Below are 19,399 nucleotides of genomic sequence, written 5' to 3' on the forward strand. Positions count from 1 at the left end.
TGAGAGCCAAGGTCGGTACCCATGGGGATGACCTCTACTTGGATCTTTGGTTCATGTCACACAACAGGTGACCCCACTGCACTACACACTCTCTCTCACTCTCTCTCTCTCTCACACACACACACACACACACACACACACTCACACTCCTACAGACCCCATATACTCCAGTAGACCATCTCTCATACACAAGCTCGCTCTCATATGCTCACACATAGATGCCCACACACACACTCTCATAGACTGGTACCCCTTTACACTCACTCTTACACATACTCACTCTCTCACAGACACTCAAACACCCTCCACCCACACACACGCATGCATGCACACACATATAAGTTCGTGGGGTGAATTTATACTTGCAGAGTTATATTTTATTTTGCTCAATAACTGTATAAATCCATGTAAGTTTCTGTAAATCCCTTTCTTAGAAATAGAATCATTTTGAACATTGGGGCACAGATGGCCTCATACAGGGCACCTCACACCTTCAATGCAACAAAATGTAACTTTTTTAAAAAAGTTCTGGGATTTACATATGAAAGTACCGAAACCAACATAGTCATGCTAAAATATGGGAGACTTAACAAACAAACCAGGCCTTTTTCAATATATAATTTCAGTTGCATCACACTGTAAACTTTGCAATAAATTCTATGTCTTATGATCTTATACTCCACGACCATCTGCTGAAGGAGCAGCGCTCCGAAAGCTAGTACTTCCAAGTAAACCTGTCGAACTATAACCTGGTGTTGTGTGATTTTTAACTTTATACAAAGCAAGGGAGCTGATCAGTTCGGCCAAATGTCCAGCAGCAGGTGGCAATGGTGAGGGACAGCAGCCAAAGCAGCTCAATGGAATGACACTAGGGGAGAATAATTGCCTTTGATGGGAGGAGGACTGATGCAAGGAGGGCTGATGGGAAGAGAAGGCAGGTAGCCAATTCAATTCATTGTAACCCACAGGCTTCATTCTTTGTACATTGTATAAGTAGTTCCTTGTGTATCCTCAATTTCCCTCTCTGTATGTAATGACCTTCTGTCAATGGAATAAAGAATCTTTACTTCATGATCTCTGGGTCTTCTGTGTGTTGAAATCTCATATTACATCATAAATTCAATGTGTTTTTATTATGTTGGCATGAACAATGAGTGGCCTAAAATCAACTTTGTTGACCCAGTTTTAAGGCAAAATGAGCACTGGGAAAGCACGTACTTAATTTGCATCTGTGGCACCTGCTAAATTCAGCAGGGTCTTTTTTTTTTAGGCTGGCTACAACCCACTGGAGATATATCAAAAAGATTCATCATTTTCCCAACACAACTAAGAATGGGGAATAAATGCAGCCTTGACCATCCCATAAGGATGTGAAAACAAATACAGATAACTTGTTTGATTATTTTTTCTCTCTCTAATTTAAACTAATAATAATCTGAGGCCATAATAGCACTACTATTCTCTATCAATTGAATGCTTCCATGGGAATCATTACCAAAGGCCTTTGTTGCGGTAAATAGAATATATGCGCTTAAGGGAAAGTTAGATAATCATGACAGGGAAAAAGGAACAGGATACATTGTTAGGGTGAAATGAAAGGAGACCTGTGTGGAGATTAAATACAGGTAAAGAATTCTAAATTCTAAATATTTTGTATTTCGAACTAACCGAAGCTCTAATTCTAAGCCTTTTCATTATATTTGGGTTTTGCAAGCAGTAGCAAAACTGATAGTAGTTGCAACATTTCCTTCCCTTAACCATCCATTTCTCACTGGCATGATCCAGCGAGCAATTTACAAACTCTACCAAACAGCAGCAAGAATCAGATGAGCCTGGTAACATTGTTAGATGCAACAAAGAAGATTGAAATACAATCCTGAATCATACCTGTTTGTATTGTCTGTGTTTTCATTAAAACTGCAATCTAGCAGCTGGGGCTCCCCATTAACTTGCCATGCACCACAGCATTGTGAGGGCAAACATATGTGACATGTCTCCCTCCTTTAAAAAAGATGCCTGCATTTAGCAACAGGTAAGAGATTTAAATGGATTTCAATCCACAAATGTACTTGTTCAAAGAAATAGTTGCCTTCTGTTGGCTTTACATTATATGCAACAGATTATAGGTAGGGATCTCAGTTGGATTCAATAGTTATTTCATTGCCTGACTTGCTTCCATTGTGTATTTGAAAAGATCATTCAAAAATAACACATGCTCAGTGAGTAATGTTATTATTATGCTTATTTGAACTCCTCTGATCTACTAGGCCACATTTTCAGAACCTCCCTAGGGTCATACACTGTACCATTGATTTAATGCTTTTAAGCAAATTAACTAATCGTGTATTCCTTGTAATGTTTCTCGATTAAAATTACACAAGTCTTCGGTAAACACCAGAGTCAAATTAGCTAAAAGGGAAGCACATAAACTACATTTTAACTTCCAATACTGCTTCCCAGCTTCTTTTTCACATCTTTCACGCTGCTGTACAAAACAGAAGGCAACAGCCTATGTGATATATGATCATTCTATTGTGCTTGGCTCCAACTGAAACCTGTTTGTCTCAGAACCTTACACCATGATTGCAGTCAATGTTCCTTTGTACACTCTCCACTTGTTCCTCCAAACATGCTCTTTCTCTTCCATGCAGTCACATTATGTTGAATTAAAACTCACTGGTCCTTAAGCAGGCTCTGAAAATCCAACATTTTCCTTAGTCTTTCCATCTTCTTACAATACATTAAAACCTGACCATAATTTAACTACTGCTTCTTCTTTTGTCTCCCTAACTCTTTTCAACTTGATGGTACCTAGCACCAAAGACTTTGACCCTTCTCCTTAGAGCACAGAGGCAAAAGCAGTATTGCTTATAATTGTACATGATTTAAACTGTGCAAATAAAACTAAACTGTTTCCAATGCTGAAAGATCCATAAGCATAAGGTACAAATTTAAAGTGATTAGCAAAACAACCAGATGGATGTGGAAAAGCTTTTTTTAATGCAATTAATGATTAGGATTTAGAATGCACTGTCTGCTAACTTAATGGACACAGATTCAACAAGCAGAGAGAGGGACTAACTGACTTGGTTGTTCAAATAACCTGGCATTAACTGGAAGGGCTGAATAGCCTCTTTCAATACTGTATTATTTTCTTATTCTCGTCAGGATTCTTTCTGGAAAGCTATCACAGCACTATGCACTTTGAACAAAGAAAATGTCCCAACTTCAAAGATTAAGCAGCAGTAGACACAGCAGTAATTGCTGAAGGTGTAGTTAAAGAAACTTCTGTTTTGTTTAAACTTTTGAAGCTGGGAGAGAAATAAAAAGCGTTTGTGGAATAAATTCGAGAGAATGAAAAATAAGACGATTAAGGCTCTGAGATCAGCTTTGGAGTTCAGGTGAATAAAATGAAGCCCACATCCAAAAGACTAAAGAACACTTATAGGGTTTTACTCCAAGAGGAGGATACAGAGATAAAGTGAAATGGGATTATGGAGGGAATTGTAAATCAGCACACAGATATGGGGGAATTGGTGCTTTGGTTGAATCAGGTGCAATTTGTGTAGGATGGAGTTCTTTTGCAAGGAAAGAATTGGTGGAAAAACAGAATTGGTATAATACTTTCAGCAGTAATAGAATAAATGAATAGCAGCAATATTGTTGAGATGGAAGTAAATAGTATTAGTGATAGTTTGGGTAAGGGGTGTACAGCTTAACTCAAAGTTGAACAGGATATTGAGGATAAACTTTTATCGGTTGGGAAACTAACTACGGAGCAGTAATGAAATCAGTATTAAAGAAGGCAGGTGCAGGGCTTTTGATGGATTCAATAATCAATGAGTTAATGTTAAAAGTTTTACCAAGAACAAAAGTAAATAATTAACTAGCAGCAGTATCAACTGGTTGATAAGCACAGTATACTTAGTGGAAAATAACTGAAATAACTGGACACAAGCTGAATTAAAATTAATTGATGGACTTTCCCCAAACACAAAAATGTGCCGATGTTGCACAGGTCATGTCAATTTCTATTTATTTCATGGGTGTTGTCTCTGGAACAGAGAAAGATAATAGAAATCTAATTCTGAAAAGATTTCAAGGATTTTCTTCAGGAGAGAAATAACTACTATCAAGCAGGGCAAATATCCAGAATTCTTGCTAGAACATTTAATGAGAACTCAGAGATCTCTGGTAAAACTTTGATTGTTTTGCCCCAGGTTGCTAGTGAGGTAGTGATTGTAACATGATTTAAAAGGGAACTAGACCATGTTATCTGGTTGACCCCATAGAGGCCGGTCAAATGGAGCTCAGGTATCAGCCATCAACTATAACCTCAATGGATGGCAGAGAGATCACATGGCTCACACCATTCAATTTTCTTATTTTCCTTTACATAAATATTTGAAAAAGGCAAAAATCAAACAGTACAGGGAAAGGTCAGGGAAATGGGATTGGAGTGAATGACTGTTGCTGAGAAGTAAGCATTGGGGTAGACACAACAGGCCTCCTTCAGTGTTGTTAATTTTACGGTTATCTTTCTTGGTAGAATTTTGAAAAACATTTATCCATTTGTGGGATGTGGGCATTGCTGGCTGGGCCAGCATTTATTGCCCATCCCTAATTGTCCTTGAGAAGGTGGTGGTGAACAGCATTCTTGAACACTGCAGTCTACTTGAATGACGTGGTTATCATCTTAGAAGGTTCCATGAGGCACTTACAGACAACACAAACAATTATCATGTCAAAACATGGAAAGCAAGAGACCAAAATGCCAAATCTGGTACCTAACCCATTCCCAGAAGCCAAACAAATAATAATCGTTGAAGTCACAAAACACTCCAAAAAGACTAGCTGACTCAAGGTATGCTCAGATAAAATTGACACCCAATTACCTGCAAAGATAGCCCTTGTAACTGGTATTTATTCATTCACAGGAATGCCAATCCCTAACCGCCATTGCAAAGATGAATACAAGTGGTGGTGAGCCACCTTCTTGAACTGTAGTCCATGGTAACAGGTTTGACACAATTAAGTGACTCCCTTGGTAATTTGAGTTGGATTATCATATTGAATGGCGGAGTAGACTTGAAGGGCTGAATAGCCTACTCTTGTTCCTATTTCTTCTATGTTTTATGTTCTATTTCAAAAGGACACTGAAGAGTCCACCACGTTGCTTGGGTCTGAGGTGACAGCAGAGGGGTTCCTTCTCTTGAGGACATTAGTAAGATAACAAAAGAGTTAATAGTTTGGCCGTGAGCTCACAGCAGTGTTTGTAATGAGGAAACCAGATGGATGTGATACTTGCTAATTACATCCATACTTGTTAACTGCTGAATTGAATAAAACAATTTGAATTGAATAGAACCATGCATCATAGCAAACTGGTTGAAATCAGAGAGGGATGATGGAAACTGGGCAGATAATCACAGCAGAAAGAAAAACTCATCCTTTTATAGATAAATCAATGGAAGGCAATTTGGGAATATGCACCCAACTAACCAATCCATGTCCATGAAAGCTGTGTGTGAGCTCTTTTAAAAAATGTATTCCATACGCAAACACCAGTGTAAGTCCCACACAGCAACTCTCAAGAAAGAAGACAAGTTATTGTCTATTGTAATTCTCAGTCTCCAAACTCAAGAAAGAGACAAAATTGCCTGTACTGAACTGGATGGGCTTTTATTTTACTCTGACAATTCCATGATCATCAGTAACACTGTTAGCTTTTTAATTTCACATTTACCTAATTTATTGAATTAAAACTTTCCAACCATTTTGGATAAGGAGAACCTTACAGCTATACTTAGGGATGATATTCCTGGGAGATCATCCAGTGAAATTATATGGGTGGAACTTAAAAATAAGAAAAGGATGATCACCTTTATGGGGATGTATTGTAGGCTCCCTGGTAGTCAGGAGGAAATTGAGAAGCAAGTATGTAAGGAGGTTTCAGATATCTGTAAGAAAATTGGGTTGTAATGGTAGGGGATTTTAACTTTCCAAACAGACTGGGACTTGCATGGGGCGGAATTTGTTAAGCTTGTACAAGAAAACTTTCTTATTCAAGATATGGATGTATCTATCAATAAGGAGTAAAAGTTGATCTTCTATTGGGAAGTAAGGCAGGGCAAGTGACCGAGGTATTGGTAGGGGAGCACTCTGGGACAAGTGATCCTAATTCTGTTAGTTTTAAAATACTTACGGAAAAAGATATAACTGATTGAAAGGTTAAAGTTCTAAATTGAAATAAGGCCAATTTTGACGGTATTAGACAGAAACTTTCAAATGTTGATTGGGGAGGCCAATCACAGGTAAAAGGACAGTTGGGAAGTGGGAGACCTTAAAAATGGGATAACAGGAGTTCAGAGACAGTATGTTCCTGTTAATGTGAAACCGTGGTTATAAGGTATAAGGAATGCTGGATGACTAGAGAGATGAGGCTCTGGTCACGAAAAAGGAGGCACTTGTCAGGTTTGGACAGCTGGGATCAAGTGAATCCCTAGAGGTTTATAAGGGCAGTAGGAGTACACTTAAGGGAAATCAGGAGAGCAAAAAGGAGACATGAGATAGTTTTAGTAAATAGAATTAAGGAGAATCCAAAGAGATTCTGCAACAAGATTAAGGGCAAAAGACTAATGAAGGAGAGAATAGGGCCTCTTAAAGATCAACAAGGCTGTCTACATGTGGAACACAGGAAATGGATGACATAGTAAATGAGTATTTCATGTCAGTACTTACTGTACAGAAGGACGTTGAAGCTAAAGAACTTGGGGAAATAAATAGCGATACCTTTAAAAGTGTCCATATTACAAAAGAGGAGGTGCTGGAGGTCTTAAAATGCATAAAGGTAGTTAAATCCCTAGGATCTGATCAAGTGTTTCCCAGAACATTGTGGGATGCTAGGGAAAAGATTGCTGGACACCCTGCTGAGATATTTGTATTATCGATAGCCATGGGTGAGGTGCCAGAAGACTGGAGATTGGCTAACATGGTGCCATTATTTAAGAAAGGTTGTAAAGAAAAGCCAGGAAATTATAGAGCAGTAAACCTAAGTCAGCGGTGAGTAAGTTGTTGGAGGGAATCCTGAGAGACAGGATTTACATGCATTTGGAAAGGCAAGGACTGATTAGGCATAGTCAACATGGCTTTGTGCGTGGGAAATCATGCCTCACAAACTTGATTGAGTTTTTTAAAGAGGTGACAAAGAAGCTTGATGAAGGCAGAGCTGCAGATGTTGTGTATATGAACTTGAGTAAAGCGTTTGACAAGGTTCCTCATGGTAGACTCGTTAGTAAGGTTAGATCACATGGGAGCCACAGGGAGCTAATCAATTGGATACAAAATTGGCTTGAAGGTAGGAGATAGAGGGTAGAGGTGGAGGGATGTATTTCAGACTGGAGGCCTGTAACCAATGGTCTACCATAAGTATCAGTGCTGGGTCCACTGCTTTTCATCATTTATATACTATATATATATAAAATATAAAATTAAAATAATTTGGATGTGAGTACAGAATGTCTGGTTAGTAAGTTTGCAGATGACACCAAAATTGGTGGTGTAGTGGACAGTGAAGAAGGTTATCTCAGAATACAAAGGGACCTTGATCAGATGGGTCAATAGGCTGAAGAGTGGCAGATGGAGCTTAATTTAGATAAATGTGAGGTATTGCATTTTGATAAGGCAAACCAGAGCAGAATTTATACAGTAAATAGTAAGATCCTAGGGACTGTTGCTAAATAAAGAGATCTAGGGGTGCAGGTGCATAGTTCCTTGAAAGTGGAGCCGCAGGTAGACAGAGTGGTGAAGGAGGCGTTTGTCAGCTTGCCTTCTTTCATCATAATATTGAATACAGGAGTTGGGACATCATGTTGTGGTTGTACAGGACATTGGTGGAGATCACTTTTAGAATATTGCTTATAAATCTGGTCAACCTTCTATGGGAAGAATGTTGTTAAACTTGAGAGGGTGCAGAAAACATTTACAAGAATGTTGCCAGGACCAGAAGTTTTGCAGCATAGGGAGAGGTTGAATAGGCAGGAGGTGTTTTCCCTGGACCATTGAAACCTGAGATGTGACCTTATAGAGTTTTATAAAATCATGAGAGGCATGGATAAGGTGAATATCCAAGGTTGTTTTCCTCGGTGGGGAAGTCCAAAACTAGAGGACACAGGTTTAAGGTGAGAGGGGAAAGATTTAAAAAGGGCCTGAGGGGTAACTTTTTCATACAGAGGGTGGTGGGTGCCTGGAATGAGCTGCCAGAGGAAGTGGTGGAGGCTGGTACAATTACTTCTTTTAAAAGGCATCTGGATGTGTAAATGAATAGGAAGGGTTTAGAGGGATATGGCTCAAATGCTGGCAAATGGAACCAAGTCAGATTGGGATGTGTGGTTGGCGCAGATGAGTTGGAATGAAGGGTCTGTTTCTGTGCTGTATGACTCTATGTCTCTGTACAATGGTGTCTTTGGTACATCCAGGCCTATGAATCACTAGTCTAGTAACATAAACACAATGCCCACCTATTCAGGTTTCCCTGGATGCATCCATCAACAATAGTTCATGGCACAGACTACACTGAAATTCATATGGGCATTTCATCCACAATTTGAGTTCATTACTAGCACATTCGAAAAGCTTGCTTTGAGAACTTGATCTGTACTAAACATCATACAGGAATAAGTGCTCAACAAGGTAACAGTTCACCATAAAACGATAGAAGTACTGTTTATTGAAAAGTAGCCTGTTTCCCCAAGGTCATAGAGTGAAGATGGTGGTGCAGTGGTCAGCACCACCAGCAAAGGGTCAGATGAGTTGCTGTTGGCCCTGCTGTGGAATGCAGGTGGCCTTTAAATAAAAGCATAAGTGCACGCTGCATGGAGAGAGCACAGCAATTGACATGCTTCAGCTTTAGTGTTTCTGACTCCAGATGATGAAAAATTTTGCTTGTTGGATGGCAAAGACCAATATTCTCCTCATTTCTTGTTTTTTTTTGTAACGTCCAAGTATGACATTAACAGATTCTGAGGCATCTAAGCTTGAGGTGGACACCTTCAGTTTCAGGTTTCTTAATGGTGTCAACAGCCATGAATGCAGAGGGTATTCTGAAGAGCCATCCATCCAGTGTTTCCTCTGCTTCACATAATGTCAATTCTATGAGATACCATACAATGAAGACCTCATAGCTGCCTCTTGAAAACAGCCCCGACATTCCAGAATGAGTTTTCTATGGTCCCTGTCTTTCCTAGCAGCAGAACCTTCAGACACCCCAGTCCAATTCTCTGGAACTCTTGACTCAAATGTCTCTGCCTCTCTCTCTATTTTAAAATGCTTCCAGAGTACATTTTTCAGTCAAGCTTCCAATCATTAATCTCTTCCTCCTGATCCAACATCACCCTGCCTCAGCACATTTGCAAATGATATCCTCACCATACTGTTATTATTTTTAGAAACAAAATCTAAAATTGCTGGAAAAAATCAGCAGGTCTGGCAGCATCTGTGGAGAGAAAGCAAAGGTAATGTTTTGGTCCAGGGACCGTCCTTCAGAACCTGGGTCCATTGGACCTGCAACGTTAACTGCGCTTTCTTTCCCTAGATCTTCCCAGACCCGCTGAGCTTTGCCAACAATTTCTGATTTTGTTTCTGATTTCCAGCATCTGCAGTTCTTTGGTTTTTCATTACCTCTTTTCTCAACTTGTTCTTCCTTCTCCAAGTTGTGGGTCTCCAAAACTTCCAACACTTAATCCCTTTTGCTCTTTGGTGTTCTGTATTACAAGCCTTAAACCTGCTATGAGGCTTTCCTTAAACTACATTAAATATCTGCATACAGGGGATATTTTAAAAAAACACTGTAGTACAATATACCAGAAAAATCTTAGTGATTCTTTAATAGGGATATTTTTTCAGAATTTCAAACATAGGAGAAATTAAAATGACCTAGCTTTGAGTTGCTGCATTTCTGCTTCGTGAAGTATTTTTGTGTGAATTGTAAACACACCAAAGTAAAGGATGGTGAAGAATGCAATTCTGCATTAATTATTTCTCAATTAAGTTTGGGTTAAAAGCAGATTTTACATTTCCCACGAAGTATCTCACGTGAACTGAGCCAGTTAGAGACAGTATACTTTTAATTGCTCAAACAACATTCTATCTTTCTCACTTATTTCTCTCGATATTTGAACTATGGCTGAGGCACATGCCAGTCTTCTGCCTGCATGGTGGTGACTACCAGCACTAATTTGATTGAATTCTTTGCCACCCTCAGTATTTTCTGCCTCTGATGCATTCTATATGATTTAAAAACTTAATTTTAACTCTGTCACAGCAGGGGAAAGGGGGTGAGTGCAAAATGCTTCTGTAGAGAATATTTGAGACTGGGGCTTTATTAACTTCTGGGCTTTAGGAATACATCACCAGTCTGTCTAGGACAAGTGAGGTGTGGCTGCAGGTCTCTGAATAATTGGATAGTCAAGGTACATGTGGAGAAGGGAATTCCTACAGTACTTTGAAGGAGGAGTTCCAGGAAAAGAAGGCCATGAATTTCGTTGTGGGGCTTGAATTAAATATTATAACCAACCAAGGGTTAAATAGGAGAAGTTGACTGGACTTTGACTAGACTTGGGGTAATATTTGTAAAGTAAGTTAACTTGACGTTTGATCCAGACATGAAGCGAGGACAGCCAGTGGGCTTTTCTAGTTAATTTAGCAGAGACTGTGGTTTGCAGCATGGACCTACCCCCAAAGTTGGTAAGTGTTGTACAGAATGAAAATGGAAAAGTTATTCAAACTTACAATTTAAGATGTGAATAACACTGACTTGGCAGATCTATGGCTCAGAGATCATAAGGAGGTGATGCACAGGTTGCTACATCACACCAAATTTCCTTCTGTATTGTTTGAATGTAAGTGTTAACCTGTTCTGCTTAAAAAGAAATTCAGTCAAGTGCACTAAATTTTGAATTGATGATTTATATGCTGTAATTTTTCTGCTACAAAATATTATGGGTGAATGGACTTATTGCTAGATTCAAACATTTTGGGTTCTTCCCTCTCATTTGTAGTTTTTTTTAAATGTGAGAAATCACAGCGAGAGTCAAAACCTTGAGTACTAGATGCCACTCAAACTGAAGTAAATTAAGGGTCTTGGGAAGATGAGTTTCTTCTCATTACCATCTATTTGATTGCTGACGTTTTCACATTTTTTCATTGCAATGTGCAGTAAAACGTACAATTCTTACAATTTCACAGAAAGTAACAACCAGAAAAAAAATCTGCAAGCATTTTCTTACAATTTGAAACCTCAGTTTCACACTTACAACAACAACAACTTGCATTTATTAGGGAGATTAATGCTCGGAGGTGCTTCACAACAGGACTAGAAAGCTAAATCTGACACTGAGCTACCTATGGAGATAGTATGGTGGATGACTAAAAAGTTGGTAAAAAGAGTTTCGTTTTATGGAGTGTCTTAAAGGAGTGAAGAGATAGGTCGAAGGGATGAGGATTCACAGGGGTAAGTCTAGACAGACTCAAGACATGTTCACCGTGATGACATAGAAGTTTGACAGTTAAAGGCATGGCTGCCATTGGTGGAGCGATTAAAGTTGGAGGCCAGAATTGAAGGAATGGTGATAAGATAAACATGGAATTAGTGATGGGGTGATACCATGTTTGGATTTTGAAACTCTGAAGATTATAAAAGGAAATAAAGACTTGAAGGAGTTAAGGTGCTCCACAGTTTTGAGATCATTATGAAGACATAGTAGGATTAGTAATGAGTTCAGTGAGTTTAACGCAATGATCATATGGGAGGAGGTGGTGCACACAGAGGAGTTTGAACAGGATGGGGTGGTGGAAGAAGAGAGGCACACAGGTGATAGGGGTATCAATGAAAAAACAAACAAGAAAGGAAGGCTGCAACATAAATTTGAGGTGGGGGGTGGTTAGATGCACAGAATGTTTGCTTTAAATTATTTGTTTTTGCTTGCCCTGAAGGCAAAAAAACTCACAAGTGTTAGTAGAACATTGATGAAAAATGGGGGAAGGAATTTTTTTTAAAGATTTGTGTAGAAGTGTGAAAATGTCTAATTTTCCAGACCAATGCCACAGTGTTCAATGAAAGGGTTCATGTAGACTGCCACCTACTGGTCAAATGCAGAACATACAAAAAGAGAAGCTTCTTCGCTGCCGGAACTAGATTCCACAACTACTACTACATGAATTCATTTAGTTTATATCGTCTCAGAATCATTAAAACGCTAGTTTATGAAAAGAATGTGTTAAATGAGTTACATATTCAATTATCATATTCTAGTTACAGTATAATTATATTTAATTACATTATTAAGCTGTATGAGATCTCTGTAGTTATGTACTACAGCACTGTGTGGTGAATGTGGTATGTAGAGACCTAACAGTGTGCTATATACATAACAACAATTGTTAATGAGCTCAGACAGAGCTACTGATGCAATACCGAAGATCAATAGTTCATGGGGTATTAGGAGACAGGGGAAGCTTGCTGGGCCTCAATTTGCCTCATGTCACAGAGCAGAATCAGTTGCCTCCATGTTCTCCCAATCAGGAATAACAAAAAATAAAACAATTTTATAGCTCAAAAGACTGTCTGACAAAAGGGAAGACAGCAATCTAAAGTTGAGCAAACACTAAAGCTATTTCAAATTCCTTTGCAGTTAAATGTAATTTTAGCTGAAGGGTTAGCTTCTGTTACAGAGTAGGGGACCCATGCACTTGGTCATCATCAAATCTTGTTTTCCTTCCTTATTCTGACACATTCAGACTCTATAGTGAGGCAGGCTCCATTTATCAACAGGCATCGCAGTTAGGTGAAGCAGATACAGCCCTTGCACAATCTAGTCATGATTCAAAGTTTTAAAATGCATGCTTCTTAAAATTCCCCAAATATTTGTGTTACATATATTTAATAATGTGGGATTTTAAATTATGGTTTCTTTTCAACCAAGAAACCTGGATGAAGTGCCAAAGCTCACAGTGCAGGACGTCATCAAAAAATAAATTAATTGGAAATAATTGGAAAGAATATAAGAAAAGTCAGGCAACAGTAATCTGGTAATGACAAACTTGACATCAAAAAGGGTAAAGGTTGTCGAAGGGAGGTTAGGGAGGTTACAAGGTATTGGCAGTACAGAAACAGGCCAATTGGCTCAAAATATTAAAGCTTTTATCCTCCACAAAAGCCTCTTGCCATTCTTCTTTCACTAACCCCATCAATGTGCCTTACTAGTTTTTCCTTCATTTGCTTATCTAGCTTCTGTTTCAATCTTAAATAAAATCAAAGAACTGCAGAAGCTGGAAATCTGAAACAAAAACAGGAAATGCTGGAGAAACTCAGCAGGTCTGGCTGCAGCTGGCAAGAGAGACAGCAAACTTTGTGAATCTAGTGACACTTTGTCAAAACGCTCTGACAAAAGGTCACTGGACTTGAAACATTAGCTGTACTTACTCTCCAAGATATTGCCAGACCTCCTGAGTTTCTCAAGCACTTTCTGTTTTTGTTTCCATTTCAATCTATCCCTATTTGTCTTCACTATTCCCTGTGGTGGTAGGTTTCACATTCTAACCAACGTCCAGGGAAATAAGTTTCTCCTGAATACCTTGTTGGATTTATTAGTGGCTATTTCTGAAGCCCAGTTATTTAACTACACTAAATGTTAAAGAGATGCTTTTCATAAACTTGGCCTCTCATAATCAAACAGACTTATAACTTGCTGTTGGTAACTTATTAAGTGGGAGTGAGGGTGTGGTGGTGCACTGGTTGGAGTCAAACAACACAGGGCAATAAGGCTGCAGACTGCAATATGTCCAGATCCCTTGGAATAATTTTCAACATTGTTGTCCAGGTGATAATAGTGGAATGGATCACCCAGCACTTACACAGCCCAGCCAATTTTCATTAATTGTTTGAAAACAGGCACTTGAGTGATTCACCTCACTAGGTTAACTGCTAAGTACTGAAGATGAAATTATATCCATTCCAACCCCTTATTATAATTATCAATTGCTTCCTTTGTATAGTAGCAAACACTTGCATTTATGTAGCACCTTTAATAAGATAAAACATCCCAATTTGCTTCACAGGAACAAACTTTAATTCCCTTGCCTAAAGAAAATCTATTTACCTCCACCTTAAAATTATTCAATGATGCCACCTCCTGAGGCAGTGAGTTTCAAAGTTGCACAGCCCTCTGAGCAAAGAAAATCTTCTTATCCCTATCCTAAAAGGCCAACTCCTAACCTTAAAACACTGTCCCCTAGTTCTGGACTTACCAACAAGAGAAAACTCCCTTTTCACATCTATATTGTAAAGACCATTCAGGATCTTATAGATCTTAATCAAATCATCCCTTGCTTTTCTAAACTCCAGTGAAAACAATCTTTCCTCCTAAGACAACCTGCTCTTTCCAGGTATCAATGTCGTAAACCTCCTCTAAATTGCCTCCAACATATTTATATTCTTCCTGAAATAAAGAGATGAAAACGTCAATTCCTGTCATAATTCCTCTCAATTCCTCATGTAATAAAAGTTAGCATTCCATCATCCTTTTTAATCACTTGCTTTACTGCAAACTAACGTCTCATGACTCATGCACCAGAACATCCCCTCACCTTGGAATTCTGCACTCACTCTCCATTTAAACAATACTTTGCTTTTTAAAATTATTCCTGCCAAAATAAGCAATTTCACATTTTCCCACATTATACCCCCATCTCTCAGATTTATGTCCACTCACTAAACCTATGTATAATAATTCCTTGGTAGTACAGAACAATCAACGTTCATAAAAGGAGACAAGAAGTTGAAACTTTTTGTCATGCATTCATTCATTGTTATGCAATTATTCATTCGTGGGATGTGGGCATCGCTTGCTGGGCCAGCATTTATCTCCCGTCCCTAGTTGCCTCTGAGAAAGTGGTGGTAGCACACAAGAAACGTATTTAAACAAGTGGGCATCTTTTTATATTGCACGAGAATAAAGTGCTGCCTGGTTGAGCCATCACCTGCCAATCTCAATTTTCAGACTAGCTAAGAAGATTCTGATTGGTCAGGGTATAGCCATGGAGATGCAGCAGCGATTGACTGTTTCCACGACTTTTTATCGAAGTGTATACAAATTCCTTTTGCCTAGAAAGTTGAGTCACGTGTATTTATATATGTAACTTCCTGTACATGCAAATGCGTCATACTGCAAGCCCTACTGATGATATTATTTTGGCTTCTGGTACAGCTATTGGCATGGTCTGAGTGCTTGAATAAATGGATTTCAATAACAGAATCACATCTAATAGTGAATATAATTTTCTGAGACTTGCAAGAATGGAAGATTGCAAGACTGACATGTAACTGTTGTTGCTGCATCGCCTTGTCAAAGATGGCCCAACCAATCAGCACTGTTTTCTCATGTTATATAAAATGGTGTTTTCCTTTATCAAGTCTGTTTCTTGAATCCTAGTTCTGATGACTGCAAGATAAAAAGTTTCAATTTCTTGTCTCCTTCTACTTATAATTGGTCTGCATCCTTGTTATGCCATCTTCACATTATTCTTTCCTACCCATTTTGTGTCATCTGCAAAGTTGGCCACCATGTTTTCGTTCTCCTCATTCCAAGCTATTGATATAAATTGTAAAATGTTGAGGGCACAGCACAGATATGGGACCCCACACATGGTGTGGTGAAAATAAGAAATGCAGAAGGAGTTAAAATTAGAGGAAACAATTCTAACTTATAATTTGCTGCCTCAGCCAATCGTATCTCATTCAACAGCACAATTGTATCTTCTGATCGATGTGGTTAATGCTCTGTGTGTGGTCCCCATAACCAACACTGCAACAGCTCTATAAACAATTTCATATTATGCAGCAGAACTTTGTATCAGTGAAATTCACATCTATATATTTCTAGCCACCCTGTTCTACTGTTAAAAAAGCATTAATCCATTTAAAATTGATTAAGTGAACAAGTGAAATCACAATCATTAATTGTGCTACACCTCAGTCATAACTGACAGTATCTAAAACTGAAAACAGTTAACATCATCCTCACATGTAGTTAAAATGTTGTAAATACAAGTAACAACAGAGTAGAGGGGGGTTTGAAATCTTGAATTCTCAATTTCAGGTAACAGTTGTAAACAAGCTTCCTCCTTACAGTTTATGATATCAACTAAACACTTCAACTTTTCTCTCTGTACCACAAACTAAATGTAACAGCTCTACGTTTTAATTCAGCCTAAACCAGCACTGGATCTGGGAATAACTTTGTAATCAATCTCACTTGTCTATTACTCACTATTTAATTCAAGCGAGTTGTATTTTGGGGGGCAAAGTAAGCTATTTTCCATTCAGTTAAACTATTCTTCTGGATCAGGAGGCACAATAATTATTATAGACCTGTTAGAATGAATCTTTAAATGAGTATTGAGCTAACTTATCGCAGTCAAATATAAATGTAAAAGGGCACTAATAAAACATAATTTAATTAATTAAAATAATACTTATGATATTAATGTACATCCCACATGGCAAAAGCCAGTCCTTTGAGTTTGCAATTAGTTCACTGACCTGAGAAGATGGATTAGCTTATTTGGTGGATTTTACAGCTGATATGTTCGCAACGCTTCACATTATTTTTTATAATCTCCTTTTTCATAGTCACCAAGGGATCTGGATCTTTATTAGTCAGTCTGATAAATGAACTTCAATTTGTGTCCATCTCACCTGCTGCTCCATCGTAAGTGGATGTATGAAGGTCACCAGGTCAATTGAGAAGAAGCCTATCACTCCTCTACATTTACAGGCCTCAGCGATCTTTACACACACCGAGTGCAGGTTGCCTGGATCCACAGAGCATTGTGGTACGGTGGTGCCCCAACATTCTAGTTGGCTATTGGAATGGATCTGATCCCCACAAGAAACCATTGATACCTCTCCTGTTGGTTCTATGAGCATGTCAATGGTGAGGTTGGTAACACTGTCTGAGGGAGGGTATGCCTCAACCACACCACCTAGGAGAAGAGGGGGAAATCAGTCAGTACCTGATGGAGGCGAATTACTTGAAAACCTGACAATTCAGATTATACACTCAACAGATATCAAGTCAAACAGATACTTTAAGGTTGATAAGTAGCTACCACAATAAGCCCTCCTCAAATAAAGAGGATTCCACTGAATATTACTCACAGAAGTGTTTATGATTATAAACAGTTTAACACATTCTTATTTTATGAAGTTGCCTTCTAAAGGTAGTTGCAAAAGTTTATTATTATATATATTAGCACCATTCTGCTTCAGAATTGAGGGATCTTCACCATGTTACAGGCCCAGATTAGGCCAGAAACTTGATTTAGATGAAGAACATTAAAATTCCAGAAAACCATCCCTATCAGCTAACCTTGACTACAACTGGTTATTTATTAAATTAATTCAGTGTCCTTGCATCATCCATTCTACTTTTAAACTGTGAAATTAAAAACTGATTAGTGTTATGATAGAAACAAGAGACTTTAAATACTACTTGCTTTTACAAACCCTATTTCTGCCCCCTTCTTGATTACAAACACCTATTCTGAGTCATGGTTCCATGGGTGCTGGGCACTTTCTTCTAATTCATCCACGGGATGTGGGCTTCACTTACTGGGGCCAGCATTTATTACCTATTCCTAGTTGCCCTCCAGAGGGGTGAACTACCTTCTTGAAATGCTGCAGTTCATTTCATGTGGGTAAACCCACAGTGTTTTTAGGAAGGAATTCTAGGATTTGACCCAGCGACACTGAAGGAACAGTGATATATTTCTAAGTCTGGATGGTGAATGGCTTGGAGGGGAACTTGCAGGTGGGTGGTGTTTAACTGTATCTACTGCCCTTGTCCTTCTAGGTGATATAATTTGAGAGTTTGGAAGCTGTTCTTCAGTTCTTCACCTAGAAAGTCACTACTTACACATGAAATTCAACAATATGCTTTTTTTAACCATGGAAATTACTGTAGCAAAGCCTAATCCTGTTCCCATGTAGCACTTGCACATTTTCCAACATGGGTCACCATGAGTTGGCACTGATCCCAAATGACCCATGGGGGTAGAAGCTATCAGAGCACCTACTGAGGATCAAACCGACCACTAGGTCAGAATGGCACACTACCACAATAAACACTGAATTCTATACTGCGTGTCGTTTCTAAACCAAATGATAAAACACATTTTATGAAGATCACAAGAGGAAAATTTTACTTGATTACTAACCGAGTCTGAATGATATTGTGTACTTAACTTTATATAACACTAGAGAAAACATTTAAATATTACTGTTATTAAAATAACGTATTTTCTTAAATTTTAAGCTGTAATATTGCCATTTTAATAGTTGTTAACAGGCTCTCAGGAGCATTATTCTGAATAGAAATTGCATGGCATTAGAATTGAGTTGCTAACTGAGATCAAATTCTGATGAAATTCAATATCCATCATGAAAAAGATGCAGCAAATCTGCACTGGAGAATAGATTACCAGTTTTTAATGTGGTTTTCATCTCTGCGTGTTATCATTTACAAACAAAATGAAAAGCAGCCAAGCAAACACATCCACAATTCATGTTCCGGTATACTTGCTCCAAGCTGAATTAAAGAGTTTCTAAACATGAAAAATATTGGAGCTGCGAGAACACAATGCAACATACAGAAAACATTTCCAATAATGATGAGCAAACACTTTAGATTTGAATTTTTATGTTGTCTCTCCGGATCTCTTCCTCCAATTTTTCAAAATTGGACATGGCACTGTTTTTTTTTGCTAAAATGGTGCCGTCAAGTTTCTTCCTGTCATTTAAACAGAGAATAATGGATACCTGGCAGTGAGATAAAGGCTTTAATTGAATTAAGGGACTCCAGATGGCCTGTGTATAGAATAGTGGATACCTGGGAGTGATTACAAGGCTGTAATGTAATTGAGGGGTTTAAATGGTTTATTTATGTAGCCTTTTCTTTGGCACTGTGCCATCAGCAGCACCTGTGTGTTACTCCTGCCACCAATGGTACCCCATAGTGTAAGGAGCACAAATTTTGCAGCTTTGGCCCAAATTTATGGGTTACTCAGAAGACAATCCAACCCTTCTGGCGTCAATCCTCAAAACTGATGTACACTGTGAGAAGGAAGGTGAGTCCATAGATTGGTGTGTCTATGCTCCAATGATGTTCCACAGCTCATCTGGACATGTAAACGCACTGGATGATTTTAATGCATTTCTTACTTACCACCTCCTCCTGAGGTCAGGAGAAACTGTTCTCCGCTAGTGGTGGATATAAATGGCAGACTTGTGGAAAGACTTAATTTTCTTCAAAAAAGATTACATGTCTGCAAGTGAGTTTACAAG

The 19,399-nt window shown here is 38.5% G+C and overlaps 1 protein-coding gene across 1 annotated transcript in view; it reads right to left on the bottom strand.

The window, feature by feature from the left end:
• The window catches only part of iqch (IQ motif containing H), a 178,285-nt gene that overhangs the window by 38,696 nt on the left and 120,190 nt on the right, over positions 1–19,399 (bottom strand). Inside the window, exon 17 of the mRNA XM_072565275.1 lies at positions 16,754–17,040. Within this exon, the coding sequence (XP_072421376.1) occupies positions 16,754–17,040 (287 nt within the window). The remainder of the gene's footprint in view (positions 1–16,753; positions 17,041–19,399) is intronic.

This window comes from Chiloscyllium punctatum, chromosome 48 (assembly GCF_047496795.1).
Source record: "Chiloscyllium punctatum isolate Juve2018m chromosome 48, sChiPun1.3, whole genome shotgun sequence".
Lineage (NCBI taxonomy): Eukaryota > Metazoa > Chordata > Chondrichthyes > Orectolobiformes > Hemiscylliidae > Chiloscyllium > Chiloscyllium punctatum.